General features: G+C 40.5%; 1 protein-coding gene across 2 annotated transcripts in view; it reads right to left on the reverse strand.

The window, feature by feature from the left end:
• dok6 (docking protein 6) overlaps positions 1-24,232 on the reverse strand; it is a 58,192-nt gene that overhangs the window by 18,970 nt on the left and 14,990 nt on the right. For both annotated transcript variants that reach the window (XM_018753900.2, XM_018753901.2), the window contains exons 2-3: positions 15,211-15,318; positions 6,775-6,889 (exon numbers count right to left, since the gene is read on the reverse strand). In XM_018753900.2, coding sequence (XP_018609416.2) covers positions 6,775-6,889; positions 15,211-15,318 — 223 coding nt within the window. The remainder of the gene's footprint in view (positions 1-6,774; positions 6,890-15,210; positions 15,319-24,232) is intronic.

Consider the following 24,232-nt stretch of genomic DNA (forward strand, 5'->3'; position numbering starts at 1 on the left):
CTATTTATAAGAGAAAGTGAAGACAACAAAACCTGGGAGGCTTTTCACTCAGTGGCCTGCAAACAATGTCTACGCTGCTGGACAGACTCAGAAACGTCTTATGTCTAATATGTTTTTCTCTACTCTTCCTGGAAGTAGGGGGTGCGGTGGCGCAGTGGGTTGGACCGCAGTCCTGCTGTCCGGTGGGTCTGGGGTTCGAGTCCCGCTTGGGGTGCCTTGCGACGGACTGGCGTCCCGTCCTGGGTGTGTCCCCTTCCCCCTCCGGCCTTACGCCCTGTGTTGCCGGGTTAGGCTCCGGTTCCCCGTGACCCCGTATGGGACAAGCGGTTCTGAAAATGTGTGTGTGTGTGTGTGTGTGTACTCTTCCTGGGCAAAAAACTAAGCCACAGCCCTTTTAAGAAGGTATATAAATGTGAAACATTCACATTTATTCATTTAGCAGAAATTTAAGAGCAGTTATCTTGCAGTTGAACAATAGAATTATAAATTCAATAGAAACACATTTTTTTTTTTTTGTTATCAGTGCTGTTTTGCCATTGTTTTCTTAATTCCACTGATGTCTTCTTTCATTTTTATCCACGCAACAATTAAAAGCGTTTAATAATTTCAAAAACACCAGCGGAACGCGGACGCTGCCGAGCTTGCCTGTCCTTGTGCGGATCCTCTACTTAATTTCCTGCCCCGTGAAAATCAAGACAAAGGCAATTAATGCTCAGCTGGTTGGCGCTTGGGGGCCCAGCAAACGGGGCATTAAAGCGGCCGGGCTGAAGGAAGAGGGTGGCGAAGGGCTGTTGAGACCGGGACGCTGGGAGATGTGGAAACTGGGAGCTTCTCCCCAAGTTCCTCTGTTTTAACTCTTTAGCTTTTGGCTTTATGTTTAGTTTTCCGGCCCCTTATTATTATTTTTGCACCTGCCATAAACTTGTGGCCAAAATCAATGTTTAAATAAGTTCCAGAGCACTTTTACAGGAAATAGTTTGCGTTTTTCGTTCCGTCCGACTTCACTAAAAGTTGCGTGGAAAGCTGAAACTAGCGCCGCTGTGAATTTCACAACCTCTCGGAGACCAATATTCACACGTTTGAAATAAAGCGTGAATTTACGGCAAACCACAACCCTGGAAACAGCTGGGCTGAGAGATTAAAGACACTGCCTGTACACCATCACAGCACACACATTTCATTGAGCATTTAGGGGAAAAAAAAACGAGGAATGTAAATAAATTACGGAAAATGTGAGCGGTAAATTATGACTTGCACATGATATACTGTAATTACCGAAAGGGGCAGGAGATGATGTGGTCACAATTTAGATTCGAAATCCACGCCCCGATGTAGTACCCTTCAACAAGGTACTCACCCTGAATTGATGCAGTAAAACAATCCTGACAGCTGGTAGTGTAGTGGTTATAGCTGCTGCCTTTGGATCCAAAGGTTACAGGTTCAATCCCCACCTCCAGCGGTAGTACCCTTGAGCGAGGTACTTATCCTAAATTGCTCCAGAAAAAATTACCCAGCTGTTTAAATGGGTAAATAATTGCAGCCTTAACACTGCAAGTGGCTTTTGGAGAAAAGCATCAGCTAAATGAGTAAAGGTATAAATGGGTGGATCACTTTAACATGAACTCAAGTCATTTTGGGGGGGGAAAGCATCAGTTAGATGAAAAAATAATGTTGCCGTCTCCTCTCACATGTTCATTCTGTATGTTCCTATTATAACCAGCTGTCAGGTACATTAAACATTTCATGATAAGGGATAAAAATCGAAATCAGCTGAAATTATCGCACCAAAGTTCACTGTCGATGCACTAAATGAATTTCATTCCAGCAAATCCAGAGTCTGCGGAATGAACCGAACGTACGGTAAAATCATGTCGACGAAATCCTAATGAACACTGGCAACAGTAGATAATGCGAGAATAGAAACAATTACTGCGTTTTTGATTCCTTTGCTTGAACTTAACTAAATTAACTTTTCCCCCTAAAATTCCCTTTAGATTTACTTTCTAAATTCCCCTTGGATGAGCCGAAGCTTTCCGTCATAAAGCCTCCAGAAGGCTTATCGCTCCCAAACAACGTGGTCTCATTTAAGCCTGACGCAATCTAGCAAATACGTGCTCTGTCACCTTAAGGTGACACTGCCATAAATTGCTCCTGGGCTCAGAAACAAACAGAGCGAGGTGTTTTAGGAAATTAATTTAATGAGGTTTCAGGAATGCAAATAAATAAATAAATAAAAAAAAGAAAACAGAGCGCGCGCACACACGCACGCACCAGCACACATACACACACAGGCCTAGAGGTAATTTCAGCAGCTTCATCTTTTTGGAAGGTAAGAGCAAATGTCTCTGTGATCTACATGCAAATTGCACTCTTTGTTTTTTTTTTTTTTTTCTTTCCCCCCCCCCTCTACAGAGTTTAACATACACAGTATATACTGTATACATACAACTCAAAGAAAGGTATGAGGTAATCAAATTTTGCAAAATTAAAAATTAAACCATCGGCGCCATTAAAAAAAAACGTTAAACTATCTTTCAATTAATCAAAGAAACTGCGGCTTAATTTCATACACTGAACATCAACAGAGGAAGGAGACAAACTACAAGTCTGCACCAAAACACTGAATACCTGTGTTTGACTTGGAGAAAGGGAAAGAAAAAAAAAAAAAAAAAAAAACTAACAACTTCCAACATAGCTTAAAAAACAAAAATTAAAAAAAAAAAAAAAAAAAAGTGAGAACAAGATGAACAATTCAGAAATACCTTCAAAAATTCCTCCTTCAACACCACACTACCAAATAATGACGACTTCTTAAGCACGCTTCTCAGTTATATTCCGAATAGTTCTGCATCCACCTGACAGTTTGTCAGCGTAGAAAAAATAAGACTCAAAGCATGGCTTATGACAACCGCTGACATGTTTCTAGCTCTCCACCTATAGCATCGGCTTGGAAGTCCATGTCACCGAAACCTCAGCATGACTTTGCTTTGATTCGAAGCTAATTGCCACGGTGCGTCCTTTACATTCTAACTAGCAAGAAGTACAGCCTTGCTTTTATTCCAGTTTAATTAAAGGGGAGTAAAAGGAAAGGTGTAGTTCCTGCCAATTACAATGTAAAGGACACACCTCAGTGATTAGCATCCGATCATGGTAAAGTCATTTTGACGTTTAAGTGACATAGGAGGAGGACATCGGGGGTATTAAAGAGTGGGATGGATACTCCTCGACCTTGCACAAACACGACTGAGTCTGAAATCAAAAAGCTTAGTCTGAAGGTGGACAGTATGAGTGTGTGTAGCTTGCTCACATTTACGTTTACTTATTTATCAGACCCTTTTCTCCAAAGCGACTTCCAATGAACTCTATGTAGTGTTATCAGCCCACACACCTTATTCACCGTGGTGACTTACACTGCTAGGTACACTACTTACAATGGGTCACTCATCCATACATCAGTGGAACACTCTCTGTCACTCACACACTATGGGGGAAGCTGAACAGCATGTCTTTGGAGTGTGGGAGGAAACCGGAGCACCCTGAGGAAACCCCAGTACAGTCCAGGGTGCCGTACCATTTTCAATAACTGCGTACCACTCAAACACCTCCCTTGGTCGTACATCACGTTCTCGTGTCCGGACAGGTTCGAAAGCATGTTCAGCTGCTTATTCCTCTTCTCCGACTCTGCTTTTTGGTGTGCATGTGCCACTGAGGCCAAGCTTTCCTCGGCTTGTCAGAAATAGACAAAAGTGACCTTTGTGCGAGCCTAACCTCTCACACATGCCTAGACCCACTGAGTGGAAAATTGGATAAACAAACACCTCGTCAGCACGCCGGAGTGGCCCTTGGCGCCAAGGATGCGCCGCTCAACAGAAAAGGGTCCTGCCGCTCGCATCGTTCTGGCTTTTGCATCTCTGTGCCGCTCATTCTTTTCTCTCGCGCTTGGCGAGGGGGAGCAGGAGGACACGGGAGGTGCAAGGAGCAAGCCCAGCAGACGTCCAAGGGAAGCTCCATGATCCATGTAACCAAGATGATCAAGAGACCCTCAAACTGTCACAGTGGGTGACGGAGGAAAGTCACAAACGCACACAGCCACATAGGAACACGTAGAGAGACGCACCGGGGAAGAAGTGGAGAAGAAACACACATGCACATACACACACAGAATCCTGGAATGCGCTGGTGAAGGGCATTTTCAACATGACTGGCCCCGGTGGGGGGTGGGGAAGCAATTTGCGCCGGAGGTCCGGCCCCCGCGTGGGGAGGACATCCGAGTGAAGGGGGCATCCATATGGCAGCAGCGCGTGGGGTGTGGAGGTGTCAGGGAACCAATGGCCGGGGGCCTGGGATGAGGCCAGGAACCAAAGGGGGGGGAGGGCGGGTGATGATGGGGTGGCTGGGTTCACCAGGCCATGAGTGGGGTGCTTAATCCTGCCAGAAACATAACTCAGCTACACAAGGTAAAATGTACAGCTCAAGAGTACTGCGGGATCCTTCTGTCAAACATCTGACCCTCAGCACCCTATTAAGATGTACTATCCAACTGTACACACTGTACCTTCCTGACACCTCCATAAACACAGTATTCATTTCAATACCTTTACACAATATCCCAAATACTCACAGAGCCCTTATTTATAGAATGCAAATGAGCAGGAAAGTGACATTTCATGGCGAACATAGTGGTTAGAGGTGTTGCATAGTAATGAAAAGACCTGGGTTCAAATACCCACTTCTGCTGTAGTACCCATCATTAACATATTTACCTTGGGTTGATAGAGAACGAATTGCCTGCTGTTTAAATTGGTAGATCATTATAAGTAGCTTAGTATTGAACAATACAGAAAAAGGGGGAAAGCCAGCAGCATAGTGGTTAGGTCACAGGTTTGAATCCCACCTCCTGCTGTAGTTGCCTTGAGCAAGGTACTTACCCTAAAATTACGAGCTGTATAAATCCGTAAATAATTACAGGTAGCTTAACGCTGTACGTCGCTTTGGAGAAAAGCATCTGCTAAATACAGTAAATACTGTCTGATTAAAGCAGAACAAATTTGTATCATCACTGACAAGGACCAAGACAAGTCGAGCAGTATTTTAGAGGGGGGGGAAAAAAAAAAAAAAACACTAATTTTCTAACACCGGAGACCGCGGTCCGGAATCGCAGGTTGATGCCACATGAAAGAGGTCAAGGCTTTGACAGATATCGGCTGTCTAATACAATGTTTACCTACTTCAGTGGCAAATTCCTTACACGAAAACACAACAGAACGTGAGTGGCAATACATTGTGACAGTTTTGAAAAATGACCTCAACATTGCAGTTAAGGTTCAGTAAATTACTGTGCTATTCAAGGTGGTTCTTTCAAGAACCCAAGATCATGCATCATTTGTCACTCTTTTAGACCAGAGACTTTTTTTTTTAAATTATACATCAATATCTAGGTCCAAGATTTTTTTTTAAAGTAAAAAAAAAAAAAAAAAAAAAAAAAAAAGCTACAAAGAACTGGACATTTTCTGACGACACCTGTGAAATCTTGGGGGGGGGGAAAAAAAAAAACGGTATAAATTAAAGCATTATGCAGAACTTATCACAATTTTGACAAGGAGGTTAATTGCCAATTAGAAAACGTCTGTAAACGCAGCCATTTAGCTGGAGGGCTGGTGATACCAACTATTACAATGTGTTTTAATTCAGCCACAGACAATGGTGGAGAACAATGGCAGCGATCATTTTCTGTGAAACAGCGGATGTCGAAAACATGCGAATTGTTACGTACAAGTCCAAGTTCAAAAAACATATTTGGGCATGGAATTCTGCTCTTCACTCATCTATGTAATAACCTAAACGGAATGATGAGAACGACATTAGATAACCTGTGGCTCATATTTTATCTCATAAACGTATGTTTGGGGCAGGAAAAAAAATTAAAGTGAGACCCCTCAGAATAAAAAACGGTGGTACTGCCTCCCACTTTGCATAAATCTATTTTTTGTACATCTCCAAATGAAGACTTGTGTCTTTTTACAACTATATCAGTGAGCAGCCCTCCATTAAATCCCGCAGAACATTCCAGCCCAGTCCCAAAAAGTAAGGAAATAGTAAAGTGTTAATGATGCATTAGGACCCCACTCATTCGAGGGCCTGGAATCCAGCAGAACATAAAACAAAAACAAAAATATCCCCCAAAAAAAAAAAACCACCACCCAACATTATTGAACCTACAACTGTGCACATTCTACACTCCACTCTAATGAAATTACCCTTTAATCTTTCTCAACTGCAATTCCTAAAGGTTCACAGGAAAACAAAAAACAGCTCATTTGGGTTTTTTTTTTTTCTTTAAAAAAAAAAAAAAAAAAAAAGTCCACTGCGATGGGGCCTCCTTTCCTCCGTTTGAGCGTCGCGACTCTTGCCCAGCGCCTTCAGCAAAATTCATTAGTAGCCGTGGAGTGCGCCAGAGCTCACCTCCGTCAGCTCCCACAGGGGTAATTTAAAGAGTTTTTGGAAGGTTGCCTGAAATTCAGAAGCAACCTCCACAGCTGCAAGGTACAAAAAGGACCGAGCGATTTTGCGAACGGCGCTTTTCCCCATCTACCGTAAGGAAATCGATACCGGCATCCTCCCCCCGTTCCCAGAATGTAGGTGCCTACTACTAAGCGGAGCCGTACCGTCTAACTCGGGCTTCCTCCATCTGCGGAGCCTGCCTCTCCGCCGCGGTCTGGAGTCCCTGGACCGAAGAGGACCCTCCAAACGAGGAGGGGGTGCGAGATCGCTTACCTGACTCACAGGCAAACGTCTTTGACGTCTCATCATAGAAGATAATTGCCACCGCATGTTTCTTCGTCTCCCGAGGCATCCTGGTAATGTTCTTGATGTTGTGCAGCTCGGTTATCTGCAAATTGAAGGAGAAAAACGTTGTTGTAACCGACGCCGTGATCCAATCAGGTGGGGTGGGTACGTATGGAACACACCGAGGTTATTCAATCCACTCAAAGTGGCTCAAGTGAAAAAGGTAAGACATAAAGCACCGAAAATCCATATTTAATACGAAGGCCTTGTTTCACAGGAATCTCCTCAGGCCGTCACCGTGTTACTTCAGTGCAAGTACCGTGACAGAAATTGTGAAGAACTTTAATATTTAATACTGACAATGACAGCTAGAGCAAAAAAAAAAAAAAAAAAATTATATATATTGAAAAGCACCTCTACAGTGGGTCTTGAACCACAATTCCATATTAATTCCATTTTTCACTTTGAGGAGTAAATGGTCATTGATTATTTATTTATTATGATATTTTTTAAACCGCTGTAGTCGTTTCGGCATTAATGTACGTGTGGACATACCGCAGGTCTTTCCGAGACACCCGTGAAGATTTCTCGAAGAGCCATGATGTAATAAGTAGTTAATCACAGAAACGGAATTTAGAAACGTGGAGTAAAACACCACCGTAAAACACCGGAAACCGGTGGGTGTGGATGCAGCCTCTGGCACTTTAACCCCTGGAGGTTTATTTTTTCTTTTTCTGCTATTTCTTTGGTTTGCCACTTTTTTGTTTTCTTCTCCTCAGTTATTGATGACTTCATTGCCAGCAACCTGCTACTTACGCCTGTCTTCAAGTTTTCCAGCCACTGCTTCACTGTGTTCCATTCACTGCTTTGCATCATTGTGGTGAGAAAAGCACTTTATAAATAAAATTGCCTAAATGTTTACACATTTTCATTTTCACTTTTACAGCCAGTCCTTGACATATGTGACAAACAACGACCCCGTACTTACAGCGTCCCATCAGCCTTATTATATTACTTTTGAGTCCCAATCTAAGGACGCCTGCTCCATCTTCTATACGATAACATCTGCTGTCTGCACAGCAAGGCACTCATATTTGTTACTGTTTGGTTCTCAGTTACTCTATTTATCAGCAATTGCATTTTATTTACAAAAAAAAAAAAAAACATTTTCTTTACAGAACATTTCATTTGCGATTCTATTCAATTTCCTGTTTTTTTTTTTTTTCTTTTCTTTTCAAGCTATCAAGCGAAAACGTGAGCATTCCGGTGATGCTGAAAAGAAAAAAGCAAAAGAAAGCACGATTAGAAATAATAACGCGCGATAAAAATACAACAAATAATTGTACATATATATTATTCTACATTAGTATTATTTTAACATGAATAATTTATGAAATTAGTGAAAAATATCACAAAGCCCTGTTATACAACGTAGCATTCGCACATCTTCGCTGTGTATATACCCTCATGGTTTACATAATACAGAATAAGGGGGTTGGCAAGTTACAACTTTTGACCACAATAAGGTCGAAAGAAAAGAACCTCGTTAAAGTCGAAGACAACCTGTACTTCACTGTTCATTTTATATTCTCGAACAGCAGTAAGCTTCAGAAAAATTCTTCAATAAAAATCAAGAGGAATGTTTCTGAAAATCTACATTAAACCCACTGAGCACTCGCTTTCAGGGCTTCCGTACCAGCCACCTGGGTTACTGGTAATAATGGTTTTCATTTCTCACCGCCACCGGCCATCACCGGGTAGAAGCGCTCCTTCGCCTAAAATCGGGCGATCGAGTCCCTAGAATCCAGCGGCTGGAGTAGGAGACCGAGCCTTGAGCTGACAGGCCGCAGCCCAAGGGTATACGGCACACTCGTTTAATATCGACTCAGTTCATTCACAGCAAATGGCTCTAATGGACTGAGGACGCTAAGCCCTCCAGATACGAAATATGGCCCGTAATGTATCCTCGCAAATTAAACCTGGCTCTATCACAGTTAATCATTTTAACACATTCTTCTCCTCTTGATGCCAGAGACCACAGTCGTGTAGCAAAACGTACGCCGTTAACGGCGTTGAACACAAGTAGATTTCGTAAGCCTCCCGATATTCATCCGTTCCTTCACGCCGACGGACACCAGCTTGGATACCCGACCATCACGCAGTTGGGAAATATGGAGTAGCATCTACCAGACACAGCAAATCACTGGTAACCTAGGGGCAACTGGACATCTGGAAATTGGTGCTTTCAAGCAGCAATAAAAATTGTGAAGTAGGGGCAACAGCTGCACCATTGGGCATAAAACATATTTACGGTGCTAATACTGTGATGAATGTGTTAAGAGATGTAACTTAACTGATTTATACTGGGAAAGCACAAAAAATGTCGACTCAACAACGTTAAATATAAGTCCATGCATTCAATGTAGTTTGAGTGAAGGAGGCTGACCTTCCCAAAGTATTTCCTTTAGAAACACTTTGCCGTAGGAGCAAAATAAGCAGTGGTCACATTTCAACTAAATAGAATTAAATATTCCTCTATTATGAAGACGGCTAGTCAATTGAGTGTCATTTGTCGAAATGCTGGCTAGCTACTAATTAACCACCTTGACTTTTTAATTCAGCTTACTTTTTCTGCTTCATCGAACAGATTGGGATGACAGTACAGATACACGGACAACTAAGGGCGCTGTGTGTGAAGGCAGTAGATAGTGCATAGTAAAATTGTAAGACTCCAAATATATAACGCGGATCTGTTGCGTTAGTGTTTTTTTAAGTGTCTTTTAATTTTATGGTGTTGAATAAAGCTTGGAAGGGGGGGAGTTAACGTTAAAGCCAAAAGGCTTTGGCACACTGCCAACTTACCATGTTAAGCGTAATACGGTACACCGCTACTAAGGCTGAAATTTTGCATCAGACACACAACCAGGTACCCAAAGCCCATTTTATTGGTGGCGCCTGACTCTGCTGGACGCCACGGGTTTCTGAAACTTGCGCTTGTTAATACTGCACTGTTTGTGTTTTGTCTGGTCTGTACTGCTTTTTTATATAGGTCTATATATTTGCACTCTTTGTTTGCACCCTGCAGTTATTTGCACCCCGCTGTCGTTTGCACTGTTGTTTTGTAAATTATTGCCATTATCTCGTATATAGCCACGACGACAACCAATTCCTGCATATTTTACAAACTGGAAATAAAGTTTTCTGACTTTATATTATTCTTATTTATTAATTTAGCTAATGTTTTTCTCCAGTGCAACTCACAATTTTGGTTTGGTTTCTTAGGTTATTATTGATCCACTTGTACAGATGACTAATTTTTACTGCAGCAATTCAAGCTAAGCACCTTGATGAAGAGCAGCAGTAGCAGCAGCAGAGGGGATTTGAACACAGGGAGCTCCCACTGAACACCTGTAGCTCTAACCGTTGTGTTACGTATATATACACTTTACAGCACAGAAAATCATTTTTACATTGTAAAAAAATATCAAAATTAATCCACAGGTGTGATTCCAGAAATATACCGACCAGCCCAGCTTCTCTCCTGTTGTACGCTGTCAGTGGCAACTGGGTGCTATATGTACCTTGGAACTACACTACTGAGTAAGACACTCGGAGGTCTCGGAGGTGATGCTACTTGTGGAACGGGTGGATGTGGGTCCACCATAATGAAGGGAGCATAGCCTACAGCTGCACCTGTGAATAGACTATTGTTGTAGATGTCAAATCTACAATAAACGGTGTTCTCAATACAGTGTTTAGTGCTGACAGTTAAACTGCAAAGGTTTAACTGTGAATAAAATAGTACTGGATAAATCCTTGGTTTGAGCATATGCTGTGCAATAAATTATGTAGCAACGTTTCACAGTAAATTATAAACTACATTTTTAATATGCTTGTAAATTTAGTTGGTGTAATATGTTTTAGGATGATGAAATACTATATTATTTATAGAATTTTAAATGTAAAGCTGAATATAATACTTCATAAGGTTGGGGGGAAAAAACAGAAATTCACACAATTTAAAAGAAAAGAAAAACATCTGTTGCTCTATTAAACTAAATTTTTAAAGTACTACAAATCAGACAATTCAGACACTGAACAGATGCAAGGCCACAATTTGAATACAGCTTATAAAAGCTCATGTAGCCTACAAATTTTTAATGACAAAATCTGATTAACAATTCATAATTCACATAATGCACGGTCACACCTAGCAAGTTATGGCCTTGCCACGATATTTAAGAAAGCCCGGCAGCTGGAGATTTCAAGCCGTGTCGCTCTTTCAGTGAAAATTTGTGGTGGCAGAAGAGTTGTTCCTGTTCACATTTTGTCTAGGAATTATTATTTATTATAGCTTTTTCACACGGCTGAAAGCACACATTCCCTAAACAAATGGGCTCCGAGTAGCACTTAACGGCTATAAGCAGGGCTTTTGGAGCCACACCAGGAGGAATGGAGGGTGTCTCTCGAAGTTACCACCAGACAGCATCGGAGGGCATATCGAGCTCACGTTCCAGCCTGGAGGAAACATGGGGCATGACTACGTCCACCAGGTTGCAGTAACATGACCTGGCTCTGGTGCCACGTATAGAGGGGTTTGAGTCTAGTGCCAATGAGTCGGAGCAGTTTTCACCGACTTATATTTAGCCTCCTCGGCAACTTTCAGGTTAGAAGTCCATGTCCTTAACCGTTACAGAACATACAAATTTACTGTTGGACATACTAACAAGCGGAAGAGAAAGTGACGGAAAAGGTGAGAAGGTGAAATCAATGGATGCCTACGCAGTACCTTTTGCGCTGCCAGGATTCATAGCCAAGAGGACCGGTTTGCGCTGAGCTGTGCCAGCCCAGCAGACAGCATGGCTCAGGGGTCCATGAAGGAGCTAACCGGGTGTGATAAGCACACCTCATTTTGTGATCTGTATCCATTTGCGTAGATTACGCTTTCAGGTGACAAAAATCAGATCGCGGCGCCAACAAGTTGAACTACTCACTGGTGCCGATGCTTTCTAGCAAATCAAGGTGGACGCGTACGCGTAGCTAGTGACTCTGAACGCCATTTGCTTCTTGCATCATCGTCTTGATAAGAGCTGCAAATTCATGCCATGGAAGCATGTTTGAAATGAACAGCCATCCACTCCTTGTGTAACGATTGTTCCGGAACAGTCCAAACCATTATGCCACACATACAAGATCCATGGTCACAACGCTTGCGTTTAAATCTCACCGTATCATTCAGTGTCAAAGCAGAGCAGCTGCTTTACAAGTACGAGGTAAATCTCGGGGCCTCGCTGGAAATTTAGATTCCACTCCGCACCTTTATGTGATCGTAATATTGCTTCAGAAAAGTTTCCTTCAGTTAGACATGGTGCATCTAAACTACAACCTTCTTTGCTGGGGGAAACCCGTCGCTGAGCCTTTTCAGACAGACTCAGACAAATGTAAGAGTTGCAGAAAAACTTGTTGACTTATCACCGAGTATACCCAGCAATATCAAATATTTAGTTTCAGAGGCAAGAAAAAAAAAAAGAGTCAAAAAACAGATTTACTTGTAAAATTATTGTTTTTCATTTTTATTTGTTAGCAGGCTAACAAATAAAAATGAAAAACAATAATTTAGTTAATACCGAAAAAGTACAGCAAGAGAACTGTATACATTGTCCATTGTATCCAAAAAAGTAGACATCTTAAACTTTCTTTTTTGCTTTGCACTGAGTGTCCAGTTGCTGTAAGAAAGGGAACTCTTGCAGAGAACTGACCTTTAGCAAAAACATAACTGTTTAATTGTAATACTAAGCATTAATGAAAGGAATACATTATGCAGGCATGCTGACTCTGCACTTGTAATAAAGTCAAGACAGTGTTGTGAGCCACTGGAATAAGATTCTGGCTAATCATAAATCAACATTGAGAAATTAGGTTACTTTTCCGCAAAATTTCATTTTCCCTCCAAAACTGGACACATTTCAGACAAAAACAACAAGATTTATGTGACGCTTCCCATTTGTATCTACATCTTCTTTTACAGCAGCATTCACTATGTTTCTTTTTCTAATGTTCTGCATTATAATGAGTTCTAATTCAAACCTTCACAGAGCACTAAAGTCTTCAAAGAAGATACTGAGGATTATCTCCTCAAAAGCGAACACTCCTAGAGGAACATATTAAAAAGGCAGATAATTTATATTGCTGTAACCACTGGATGATTTCAGCAAGTTCATGTTATTAAGTTTTAGGGTGGGAAAAATATCACATTTGTACAGTAGGGGGTTTATTTACTGTATGCGCAGTGACAAGGGGAAAAAAAAAAAAAAAAAAGAAAAAACTCTGAAGTGGTATCTACAAGATATGTCCACATCCATACTGGTCACTGCATTTCCAACATGAACAGACATATGAGAAAAGGTCAACAGCTTTGACAAATGGACACTGTCAAACAGTGTATTAAATCTAGAACTGTCCACTTCTCTTACTGAATGTATTCATTTGACTCTCAGCAGCAACATTTTACCGAGATCTGGGAAGAAAAATGTGACAAAATAATCTTATGAAAATAAACCAAAGAATTCATCATCTGCTAAAGCTGACAAACAGTAAACAAAATATAATCTGACTGCCTAATACTTGCCTTTCTCTATGTATATGTATATTTCCTTATCAGACTTTTTTAAAAAATAAACAAAGCAGCTCACACAATAGTTTGATGGCACCTTTTTTTTTTTTTTTTTTTTTAAACTTTTATACATTTATACAGAGCAATATTTTACCAAGAAAAGTTTTGCCTAGGAACCTACGTTTCCAAGAACTGAGCTTTGAACAATCTCTGCCAGTACAACTCCTTAACCACTGACCCCTGCATTGCTGCTACGAAACCGCCATACACGATTAAAACCGATAAAAACGAGACAAACTAATCTGCTTCCAATTTGTATCCTAGAGAACCTTATATAAAGAAGGGATACTGAACATATTAATACCAGTGTATATCTTGATATAATAACAGTTTATATTTCCACATCAGTTAGTTTACACTAAGTTAACAATTCCCAGACAGAGAACTAGGTCAGTTCTAATTTTGCTTAGCTTGGCCTTTGTTCAAAAACGCAAGGTCGATCACTTCCCAAGAAACAAAGCACATATTTACCGCACTAATTCGTGCCTCTTTCTATCCCGAATAATTTCATTTACCTCAATGTGTATTTTCTTCATGACTTACAAATAAGAGCTTGAGACAACAGCATTCTAATTGGTACATCAGCAAATGGGCCATGTGCCACAGTCACTATGCAATAAACCTATTAGACATTAACAGTAATTAAAATATCTTTCCCCTGTCGTGGTTGGTGATGACAGGACATTATTTGTTCATTTAACCGACGCCTTCGCCCAAAATTATTTACACCGATGTTAAGTTAGCGTATTAAACTTGCAATTATTTTCCCATCTATACAGCTGGGTAATTTTAACATTTTAACTGTATCAGTTGAGAGTAAGTACTGTGATCAAACGTACTACAGAAGGATCAGGATTCAAATGGAGAAAATCCTAATTGCAAGATGACAACCTTAACCACTACACTAAGTCAAAAAGATTTGACCAAACTTCATTCCCTCCTAGCCTCTCACATCCGAGGTTTGTATTCTACAACCGTTTCAAAGGTAGGCGACCCCTGGCCTAAAGTAATCATTATCAGAAGGACTCCTCATTAAGAAACAGCATGCTAATGAAGGCAAGGGGGAAAAGATGAGGCTGTCATTGAACCTTCAGACAGGCTTGCAATGGAAGTGAAGTCGTCTCAAAAATTCAAGGCTTATTCAGTGATGAGTGGAAGAAACGATACAAATGCAGGTGCTTAAGTCAGCCTGTTCTGTGTAACCATATACAACATTTAAGTACGGAATAGAGTAACTGGGATGAATTGACTTACACTGGTTACATGACCATTATACCACAGTATTATGTCAAGGGAGGTCTATGGGCAGATAACGTCTAGGGTAGATGCCAGTAACTGTCCCTGAGGTTTTTTTTTCCTCTGAGCAGTAACTTTTAGTATTTCTTTAGAAGAATACAATCATGAATAGCAAGAGGTTATGAGGCATACGCATTAAATTTAATACTGGATAAGAGAAGCTTAACTGAACTACATTTTAAAGCATAATTAACATTTAAAAAAAATATTGTATGAGAAATTTACTAGACGGTGTTAAATAATGAATTTTAATAATGAATTTTATTTTAAGTGCCAATCAAAAGTCTTGCCAGCTTCTTTCAGTATCAGCTATATACACTTGGGATTTCATTGGGCTTCAGCTCATTTTCATCCAACTAAAAGTACAGCAGGAACAACTTAACATTTTTCTTTTTTAACCAACAATTTCACTTTTAATATATACTTTTGCTTTGATAGTGCAGAAGTTCACAAACCTTGTGAATATTCCTGAAGTAAGCAGCTTTTTCATCTGGAAATTTTTCTAAGCGTCTTGGTCCTTTACTTGATGCTTTCTTAAACACCAGCCAACATCTCCTGAAGATCTGTGTAAACAATGAAAAAAATTAAGTGTTAAAAATCTGGCAGCTCAGATGTGACCACCTATACCAATAAATGTATTTTGTTGTCAACCACACCTCTCTTGAAGTAATGTGCCTTGCAGCAAAATGAACTGCTTTTCGAAACAATCTGCATTTATATTTATTAATTTAGCAGATGCTTTTCTCCAAAACAATGTACATCTCATAGAAAATACAATGTGTGCATTACAGTAGCAGAAAGAGAATGTGAGATGCAGACAATTGATTCTAAAGTACAGTTTGTTACTTTCCACCATATGAACCAATGTTCAGACGAGTAGCTGTATAAAGGTTTATCCAAATATCGAAAACTCCTAAACATTCCTAATTTTTTTTTTTTTTTTTTTTAAACATTTATATTACACGAGTAGCTGCGTGAAGGCTTATCCGTTGTTAAAACACTTTGATATCAAAGTTACAGAGCATTAACATTTACACAATACATGAATTTAACACATTATATGATTCGGCAGCTCTGAGAGAGACGGAAAGGTCGTTCCACCACATCGGAGCTAAAACCGAGAACCTGGTGCTTTTGGACCTTTTGTGAGTGGGACCACCAAGAAGGCAGAGGTGGAGAAGCGTAGCAGTCTGGTTGGGGTGTAGCAGATGATCAAGTCTTGTGGATAGCTGGGAGCAGTTCCACTGATGCTTTTGTAGACCATAACCAGGGTCTTAAATTTGATCCAGGCAGCTATTGGAAGCCAGTGCAGAGAGATGAGTAGAGGAGATTCACAGGAACACTTTAGCAAATCAAACGACTCATGCAGCAGCGTTCTGTATCAGTTGTAGAGGTTTGATGGCAATAGTGAGAAGGCCACACAAGAGAGAGTTGCAGCAGTCCAGACAAGATGTCACCACGGCCTGGACAAGTAGTTTGGCAGAGTCAGTTGTGAGGTAAGGACGGATCCTACGGATATTATGCAGGATGTATCTGCAGGTCCCGGTTGTGGCTTCGTTGTGCTGAGACAAGCTTGAGTCAATCATCACTCCCAGACTCTTAGCCAAAGAGGTAGGCAACATCAGTCAGATGTCCAGGTTGACAGAGAGTTAACGACAGGAAGACGAGTCATTTACATTTTATGCTTTGTAATGCAAATAGATTTGTTTCAGAGATCTGGTTATACAATAATACACATTAATTCATTTAGCTGACACTTTTCTCCAAAGCAACTTACAGTATTAAGATTACAATTATTTACCCATTTATACAGCTGGGTAATTTTACTAGAGCAATTTTAGGGTAAATACCTTGCTCAAGAGTACTACAGCCAGAGGTGGGGATCAAACCTATGGGTCCAAAGGCAGCAACTCTAACCACTACGCTACCAGCTGTCCAATACATTTCACCAACACACAATGACACAGATGCAAATATGCAATTTTCAAAGTGGAGTCAATCTAGTACTGTTTTTTTAACCAATATATATTACACAAGCGCTACATATAGAGAGCAAAATTTAATTAATTTTTTTTAACAGTAAAGCTTCTGCAGTTAACAGGATATCAGAAGTGGGTTCTGAGACTCTTCTTGAATATTAAGAGGGTTCAGCATTTCTGAGTGAGGGAGGGAGATCGTTCCACAACTTCGGAGCCTTAAGGCTTCTCATTTTGGGCCTCTTATGAGTGGCACCACCAAACAGCCGGGGTGGACGAGTGTGGAAGGCGTGTTGAGGTGTAATCAGGTCCTGTAGGTACCAGGGAACAAATTCATTGATGGTCTTGTAGTCCATCACCAAAGCCTTTATCTTGATATGGGCAACTACAGGAAGCCAATGGAGAGAGAGAGATGAGGAGGGGAGATATTTGGGAACACTCTGGTACGTCGAACACAGCTCGTGCAGACGTACTCTATCAGCTGGAGAGGCCTGATGGCAGAGGCTGGGAGGCCTGACAGGAGGGAGCTGCAGTAGTCCTGGGGGGATATCTCCATAGCCTGGAGCAGAAGCTGCATACAAGGGCTGATTCTGCAGTTGTTATGTAGGACATAACTGCATGACCAGGTTATGACACCATTCAGCATTCTGTGTCATTGTGTGAGAGAAGCAGTCTCTAAAAATAAACTGAATTGAATTATTGTTTTATTATTATAAGATGCAAGTCCATTGTTACTCCCGGGCTCTTAACCAGCGAAACACGTCGAGCGAGTGAGTTGTCCAGTCTGATAGAGAGTTCCTGGAAGGTGTCCAGACAAGATGGGTCGTGAAGGTTCTCGGGTTTGAAAGAGGTTGAGTTGCAGGTGGCAATACGTCACCCAGGCAGAGATATCCGAGAGGCAAGCTTAAATATGCGAGGAAACCTTTATAGCTAGAGGAGGAAAAGAGAACAAGAGCGAGGCATTGACGGCATAGCAGCGATGGTAGAATCCATAAGAGGCAACGAGCAATCCGAGAAAGGGTTTTCTAGATGGAAAAGAGAACGGGAACGGAGCCAAGCTCCAAGCGCTGTCCAACACCAGTTGAGAGAAGCTAAGGAGAAGACAGAATCAAGGAAAGGGAGGCACTCTAGCCCACTGAAGAACATATGACACTGCAAGGAAGTGTGTCTGGCAGAAGGCAGGTACCAACATCACACGCAACCTTGCAAATCTAGAGATCAAAAGTCTGTCTGCCAGTTTCCTGGTCCAGCTGCAGGCAACATTGATACGGTTGACTTTGGTCTGGTGGACTGACTAACAGATTTGGAAAGATAAATAAAACATTTTTTTTCTTTAAAATTAATCTCCTTGCCATATTAAACTGGAGTGTCATACAAAAGAAAGGTTTTGCCACTGAAAAATGTCCCAAAAGACAAAACAGGTGATAAGGAGTTCATTAGACTTTAACAAGCAGTTTCTTTCACAGTAAACAGAATGAAACACACAAACACACGGACACACATACATACACTCACAAACAATACGAGATTTCTACAGTAAAACAGTAACCGAGTTAACTTTTGGAGGGGGGGGAAAAAAAAAAAGTCTCCTTCTGAGATCACCTGAAACACTGGGCACTTTTATATTTTTGAAATTCAAAACCACATTATTGCATGCATAAGTAGGCTTCAAACCCTCCGAGTGTAATTTATCTTCAAGATGGCATTCCCACATACAGAGGTGTTTCTATTTCAGTTTCTTGGTCTGCCAGTCGGGAGTGTCTTACTACATATTGATAAAAAATAATAAAATAAAAAAAAAAAACTAGGGACGCTCTCTGTGTGCAGTCTAAGAGAGCTCTATTGGTGTAAAGATACTGTTTCCCAGAGGGCATCAGCAAGGTCAGAACATGTGCTTGAGCACACGCACGATCACGAACAGCACACACCAAGGGTCTGCACTCAAAGGGTCTTGTGCGATTCTCACCCTACCGATATACCTGTCATTTTTAAACCCCACCCGCTGCTCACTGCGACTTCGTCGCTTGAGATCAATGAACCACCGAACACGCAAAAACGGAGTCCCTTCATTTTAAAGACATTTTAATGACCCCCAATGACTCATGCTGATCATAAAACACTTGGCACAGAAACAGCTTGGAGTGCTGCCTAAACTTTGTCACAGCGCATCAGCGACATGTGCATGACACGTCAGAAACAGCAGTGCTAAAATTACCATGTCTCCCCCCCCCATGAACATCTATTTTCGAATGTTCATAATGATGCTTGCAGGGAATATTATAAATGCATGTCTCGTGATCCTATTAGGCATCCGGTTAAGGCTTTAAAGCATGGTCTTCAAGTAGAGTTTCAGAAGCCTTTGTCGATATGAAACACTTACTCCTGGAACCTGGAAAGCTGCAGTGTAAAGCTACGTCTCCTGAAGCCACTTCCAACATGAAGCTGTCTTTAACTCTTTTTTTTTTTTTTTTTTTTTACTTTAATGCAAAGAAAAACATTTCTCATTTTGTGCCTGACATTAATTTGCATGCAGTAATCTATTACGAAAACACTAAATTCTCAAACCGATCACATACAATATACTATCGAAAATATTTCTGTTATGACTTAAACAAGCTTTGATCTTACATCACATAGGCAGTTAAACCTGCCTTACTGTCAAATGTGGAAGTGGTGGATTAATCAGCTCATGCCAAACCATTATTCTTCTACAGTACGAGACAGGTATTCCCAACAGGGAGCACATAACAGTGTTTTTTTTTTTTTTTTTTTTATTTATTTCGTAGTTGATTAATCTATTTATTGCCTGAGTGTTTTGAACTTTTTGAAATGTTGGAAAATGTTTGAAACGGCAAGTTGTAAAATATGACTTGCGTGGTGCGAAGCAAATAAAGAACTCGGACTGAGTCAGGCAAAGTGGATCTGACGCACTTTGCAAGCAATCGCTTTCATCTTCTCTCCGTTGCCTGCCACAATTTCTAGCGCAGTCTCACGGTGCACGTTGTGACACCTTTTGCTATCTTAGTCATACACTATAATTAAACTCCAAAACCATTTTTGGCATTCATTAACTATAATGTCTAAATTTTCCTTTATAATATCCATCTTGTTTGCAGTTTTGCATATCTGAGACAACTCTTCAGCAGGATAAAACTTTCTTTTATTCTGAAGAAAAAAGCAAGCTTACTGCACCTCTGTGTAATACAAGTAGGTAGGTACTTTGCCTCCTAATTTCTCATATAAAGTCTAACGAGATGTTAAAAAATGTGAAAAAAGGATTCATTCCTGGAATGAAGCATGATCTGAACAAAAGGCCGACCGCAACCCTAATGTTCCTCTCCAAATATCCGTGTACGGACTTCACTGAATATTTATTTTCGTTCCCATAATAACTGACAAACTGTGGCACTGCTGACATCAAGACAAACAAAATTTAGTAGAGTTTAACATTTGGAGATTTATTCTACTTTTCTCAAGGCTAAAATAAACAAACACACTAACAGTTTGTGATAAAGTTGTGAAGCGAGTTATATGTCTAGGATAGTTTTTCCCGCCTTACGTACGGATCATATGAAACACATACGATATTACTGACCAATTACTAATTCTTCATTATTGTATTCTCAAATAGGCTTCATCATTAAATGTTCACTGTGTGAGACAATAACATTTTCTATTCTCAAAACAGATTAGTGCAGTAAGGTTTAGACAGCACTTAGAGTGAAAGGAACATTGTTAGTAGGTAAGTCATTAGGAAACGTTAATACGAAGCCTTTTTTCATAATTTATCTTCCGAGTGTTCGCTCGGTAAAGTAAGCAATGAAAATATTTTATTGATTTACTACAGCATACAGACAAATCGCTGTCTGGACTTTTGGCGACTGTTTTCCTTTGTAGCAACTGTATGTTGAAATATTTTCTTAAAATATGACGACTGGTTTATACATGACATGTTATTTTAACGAAGCACTTTAAAAATATTCATGTAGATTCCTCCTACGTGCAGCCACCTGGCTGGCGGACCTAAAAAAATGTGTGATTTATGAAAAAAGTATAAGTTTGATTAAATTTGCTCATAACACATAACATAATAATAAGGTCCTACTAAGGTGATACATGACATTATCAAGAATTAAATTGCATCGCTTGTTTGCTGTATATTTAAAGAGCTGTAAATAGAACACCTCTTGTGATGCCCTGTGAGAGATGTCAGACAGTTTCCGTTAATAACCGTTGGCCGTTATTTGCACGGATCTCAATTTTTAACGCTGATACTGAATATTGCAGTGCAGGTTCTGTGTCCTTCAGTAATTCAATCACCACTAAATGGTGCTGAACACCGGAATTCTTCTCTTATTTCATACTTGCTTAGTGACAAAAAGGAATACATGGCATTTCTTAGGTTGTGTTAATACATTACAGTATAACTATAGATTCATGCAATTTTTTTAAAAAAAAATTCATTTACTTTCATTTTTTTTCCGAGTAAAGTTTCATGTTACCAGACAATTAATTCAGTTGAGCAGTAATGTAACAATGGCATCACCTTATCATGTCATCATACTGTATTTCAACATAAACCATATAAAGCATATTTTAAAATATAAATAGAAGGATAAGATTTTAAAAGCAGTGACAGAAAAAGGCTTCAAACTCTTGGGCAGCAAAAACCCAGCCATATTTCCTCATCATATTGGTCTTTGATGCTCTGAAAAATGATGCAATATTTACTCTGGTCCTGCCACTAATGTGAGCCCATGTCAGTTATCATGAAGTGTTACCGTTCTTATTTTTCTCGTCTTTCATTCTTTCGGAATTAATTCTTTGCATCCTCTTGCCACAACTCTCAGTGTGGCTCATTCACCGTCCTGCACCACCACCGCCCCCCCAGTTATGGTTGCGTAGTTACTCTCGTACCCCTATAATAAGGAGGTAAAATCAATAATTGCATGTGTACGCGAATGGCAAAGGCAAACGAGTTTCAAAGTGTACTTGGATGCCTTTGATTTCCCCTGAACGGTGCTTTGATGGCGGCGTTACGAAGCCGCTATGACCAGACAGCCTCGGTGGTTAGAAAAGAATATGTAATCAGTGTCCTTTCTAGTCTGCCTCCCTCAATAGGGCTCTGGAAGCAAAAGGTGGACTCTACCTTTCGGGGGGGTTGGGGGTCGGCCATAATGATTGCGCCCTGGAAACTCAGATCCTGATTAATGAACAGAACTACCCTTCTCTGAAACAGCCTGGTTAATTATGAATCATACCATAATGTGCTTTCCAAATTTCTCAAATTAGAGGTGCAAATGAGAGCTTTTCCCACAACAGTATTACCCAAAGAAATTTCCTAGTCACAAAAAAAGATCTATTTTAACTATTTTGCTATTTTTGCTTTTTTTCCCCCGATGACTTTGGTAAAGTAAATGATCTCGGGTTTTTGTGGTTCATTTAAACTTACGGTCGTGCACCACTTAACGACGTTTCGCTTAATCATTGACTGCACATACGACTGCGGTCGCATAAGATTATAATGGAGCCGAAAAATTCTTATCGACTGGCAACGTCATAGCGCAACGTGTTAAGTGTTCGTAGTGGTGCTGCTGTAAACAAGCCTACTACGCTGCCAGTCGTATCAAAGTACAGCACATACATTTATGTACAGTACATAACACTTGATAATAAACACCTATGTTACTGGTTTATGCATATACCACACTGTACTTTTTATCGTTATTTTACAGTGTACTTTTCCTACTTATAAAAAAGTTTACTGTAAAACAATGTGCTGTGTTACACAGGCAGCAGTGTCAAATCTCGTGTTTACTGCGTCTCTTGACTGCACCGAGGCTATACCATCTACGTTTGTATGAGTACACTATGATGTCCGCAGAATGACAAAATCATCTATCGACGAATTTCTCGCAAAGTATCGGCATCGTTAAGCGACGCATGTCTGTACATCAAGTAACAACAAATGACTACATTGTGCTAACACTTCAGTCCTTTGTTTAGGGTGACTGCGATTTAACACCAATAAACCGTTATTTTTATTATTAATTAATAGGCAGTGACCTTCTTTTACGAAGTTTTTAGTTGCAGAAGATCCAACCCTGAAAAGATAGAAAAGCAAACCCCATTTCACTCAAGTTGGGTGGCAGCATAGCAGGTAGCACTGGGGCCTGACAGCTTCTGGGCTGTGTTTTCAGACCTGGAAATAAATTTGGCTCAGTCTGCATGGATTTTACATGTTCTCACCATCTTAACATGATTTCCTTCCCATAGTTCATAGATATGCATATAGTTTTCTATGAAAACTATAAGCTGACTTCAACCCAGTTGCAATAACTCTGGCTCTTATCCCAGTACAATAGGATTGTGCATCAATAGCCATTGAATATTATCATTGCAAATCATTCTTTTTTTAAAGGTTTTTATTGGGTAAACTTACATGAAAATGTGTTTTTCATATTATGGTAAACAATGCCTTGATCAAATTCCCAAAAACAAGAAAAACACTACTGAATCTCAGAGGTATGACGGCAGCTTTGACTAAAGTGTTTTGAATCCCTTCTTCAACAAGCCACCTTTTTCATACATTGTACAGGATGAATACAAAGACAAAGTTGTGCAGCTTGAGAATTATTAAATCAACAATGATATTAATTGCCATGACTAACAAGTACACTAAGGACGAGCTCCACTTTGGACTCAGATGTTGAAGGTACGATATTTGCTGATTCACAGACATCAGACGACAACCGAGCAAAAGAGGTATATGACCTTTTCGTGCATCAACATGAAAATATATGGTTGCCTTGTTGCCAGGATGGAGCGCAGCTCTGGTACAGAGGCTAGTGCTTCACCTTTAAAATGCAATTTATGTCAAATATGATGCCTGAGTCACCAGTTGCTGGAGGTGAGGGGCATCTCATTAACTGTGTGAGATGTGGCAGCGGGCGCCCCGCCGTCTTTAACAATCAGATTCACTTTCTCCGCAGAAAGGCCGCGCTTGTTGTACAAGCTACCCCCAGCCGAGGGGGTTGGGGGGTGGGGGTGGGGAGGGGGTCATCAGCTCACCTGCGCGCAAACAGCCGCATTGTTCGCCGAACACAATCAAACATCTGCAGGGGATGGGCGGATGTTTCTCCCCACCAAGCACGCTGCCTGATAAATGTGCCACGCGATGGGAATACATGCAGACGAATGGGATTCCTTCTGCTCTTCGAAGGGACAATGATGTATTAATTTAATCTGACTTTGGTCTGCAGGAATGCAAAGCATAGATTTCTGAACAGGGTCAATTTCTATAAATCTGTTGCAGCAACCAGATATGACGAGACATTTTCCTAGAAAAATAAAAAAAAAAATAAAAAATACTTTCACATACAGGCATTCGGAGCAGGCGAATGAGATAAGTCGCAAGCATATAAACAATGTTGATTATTTCATCCTTATTTGTATCGTTTTATTGCGTTTCTTTTTTCCTAAGAGCACTGTGAGAAAGACC

This window comes from Scleropages formosus, chromosome 9 (genome assembly GCF_900964775.1).
Source record: "Scleropages formosus chromosome 9, fSclFor1.1, whole genome shotgun sequence".
Taxonomy (NCBI): Eukaryota; Metazoa; Chordata; class Actinopteri; order Osteoglossiformes; family Osteoglossidae; genus Scleropages; species Scleropages formosus.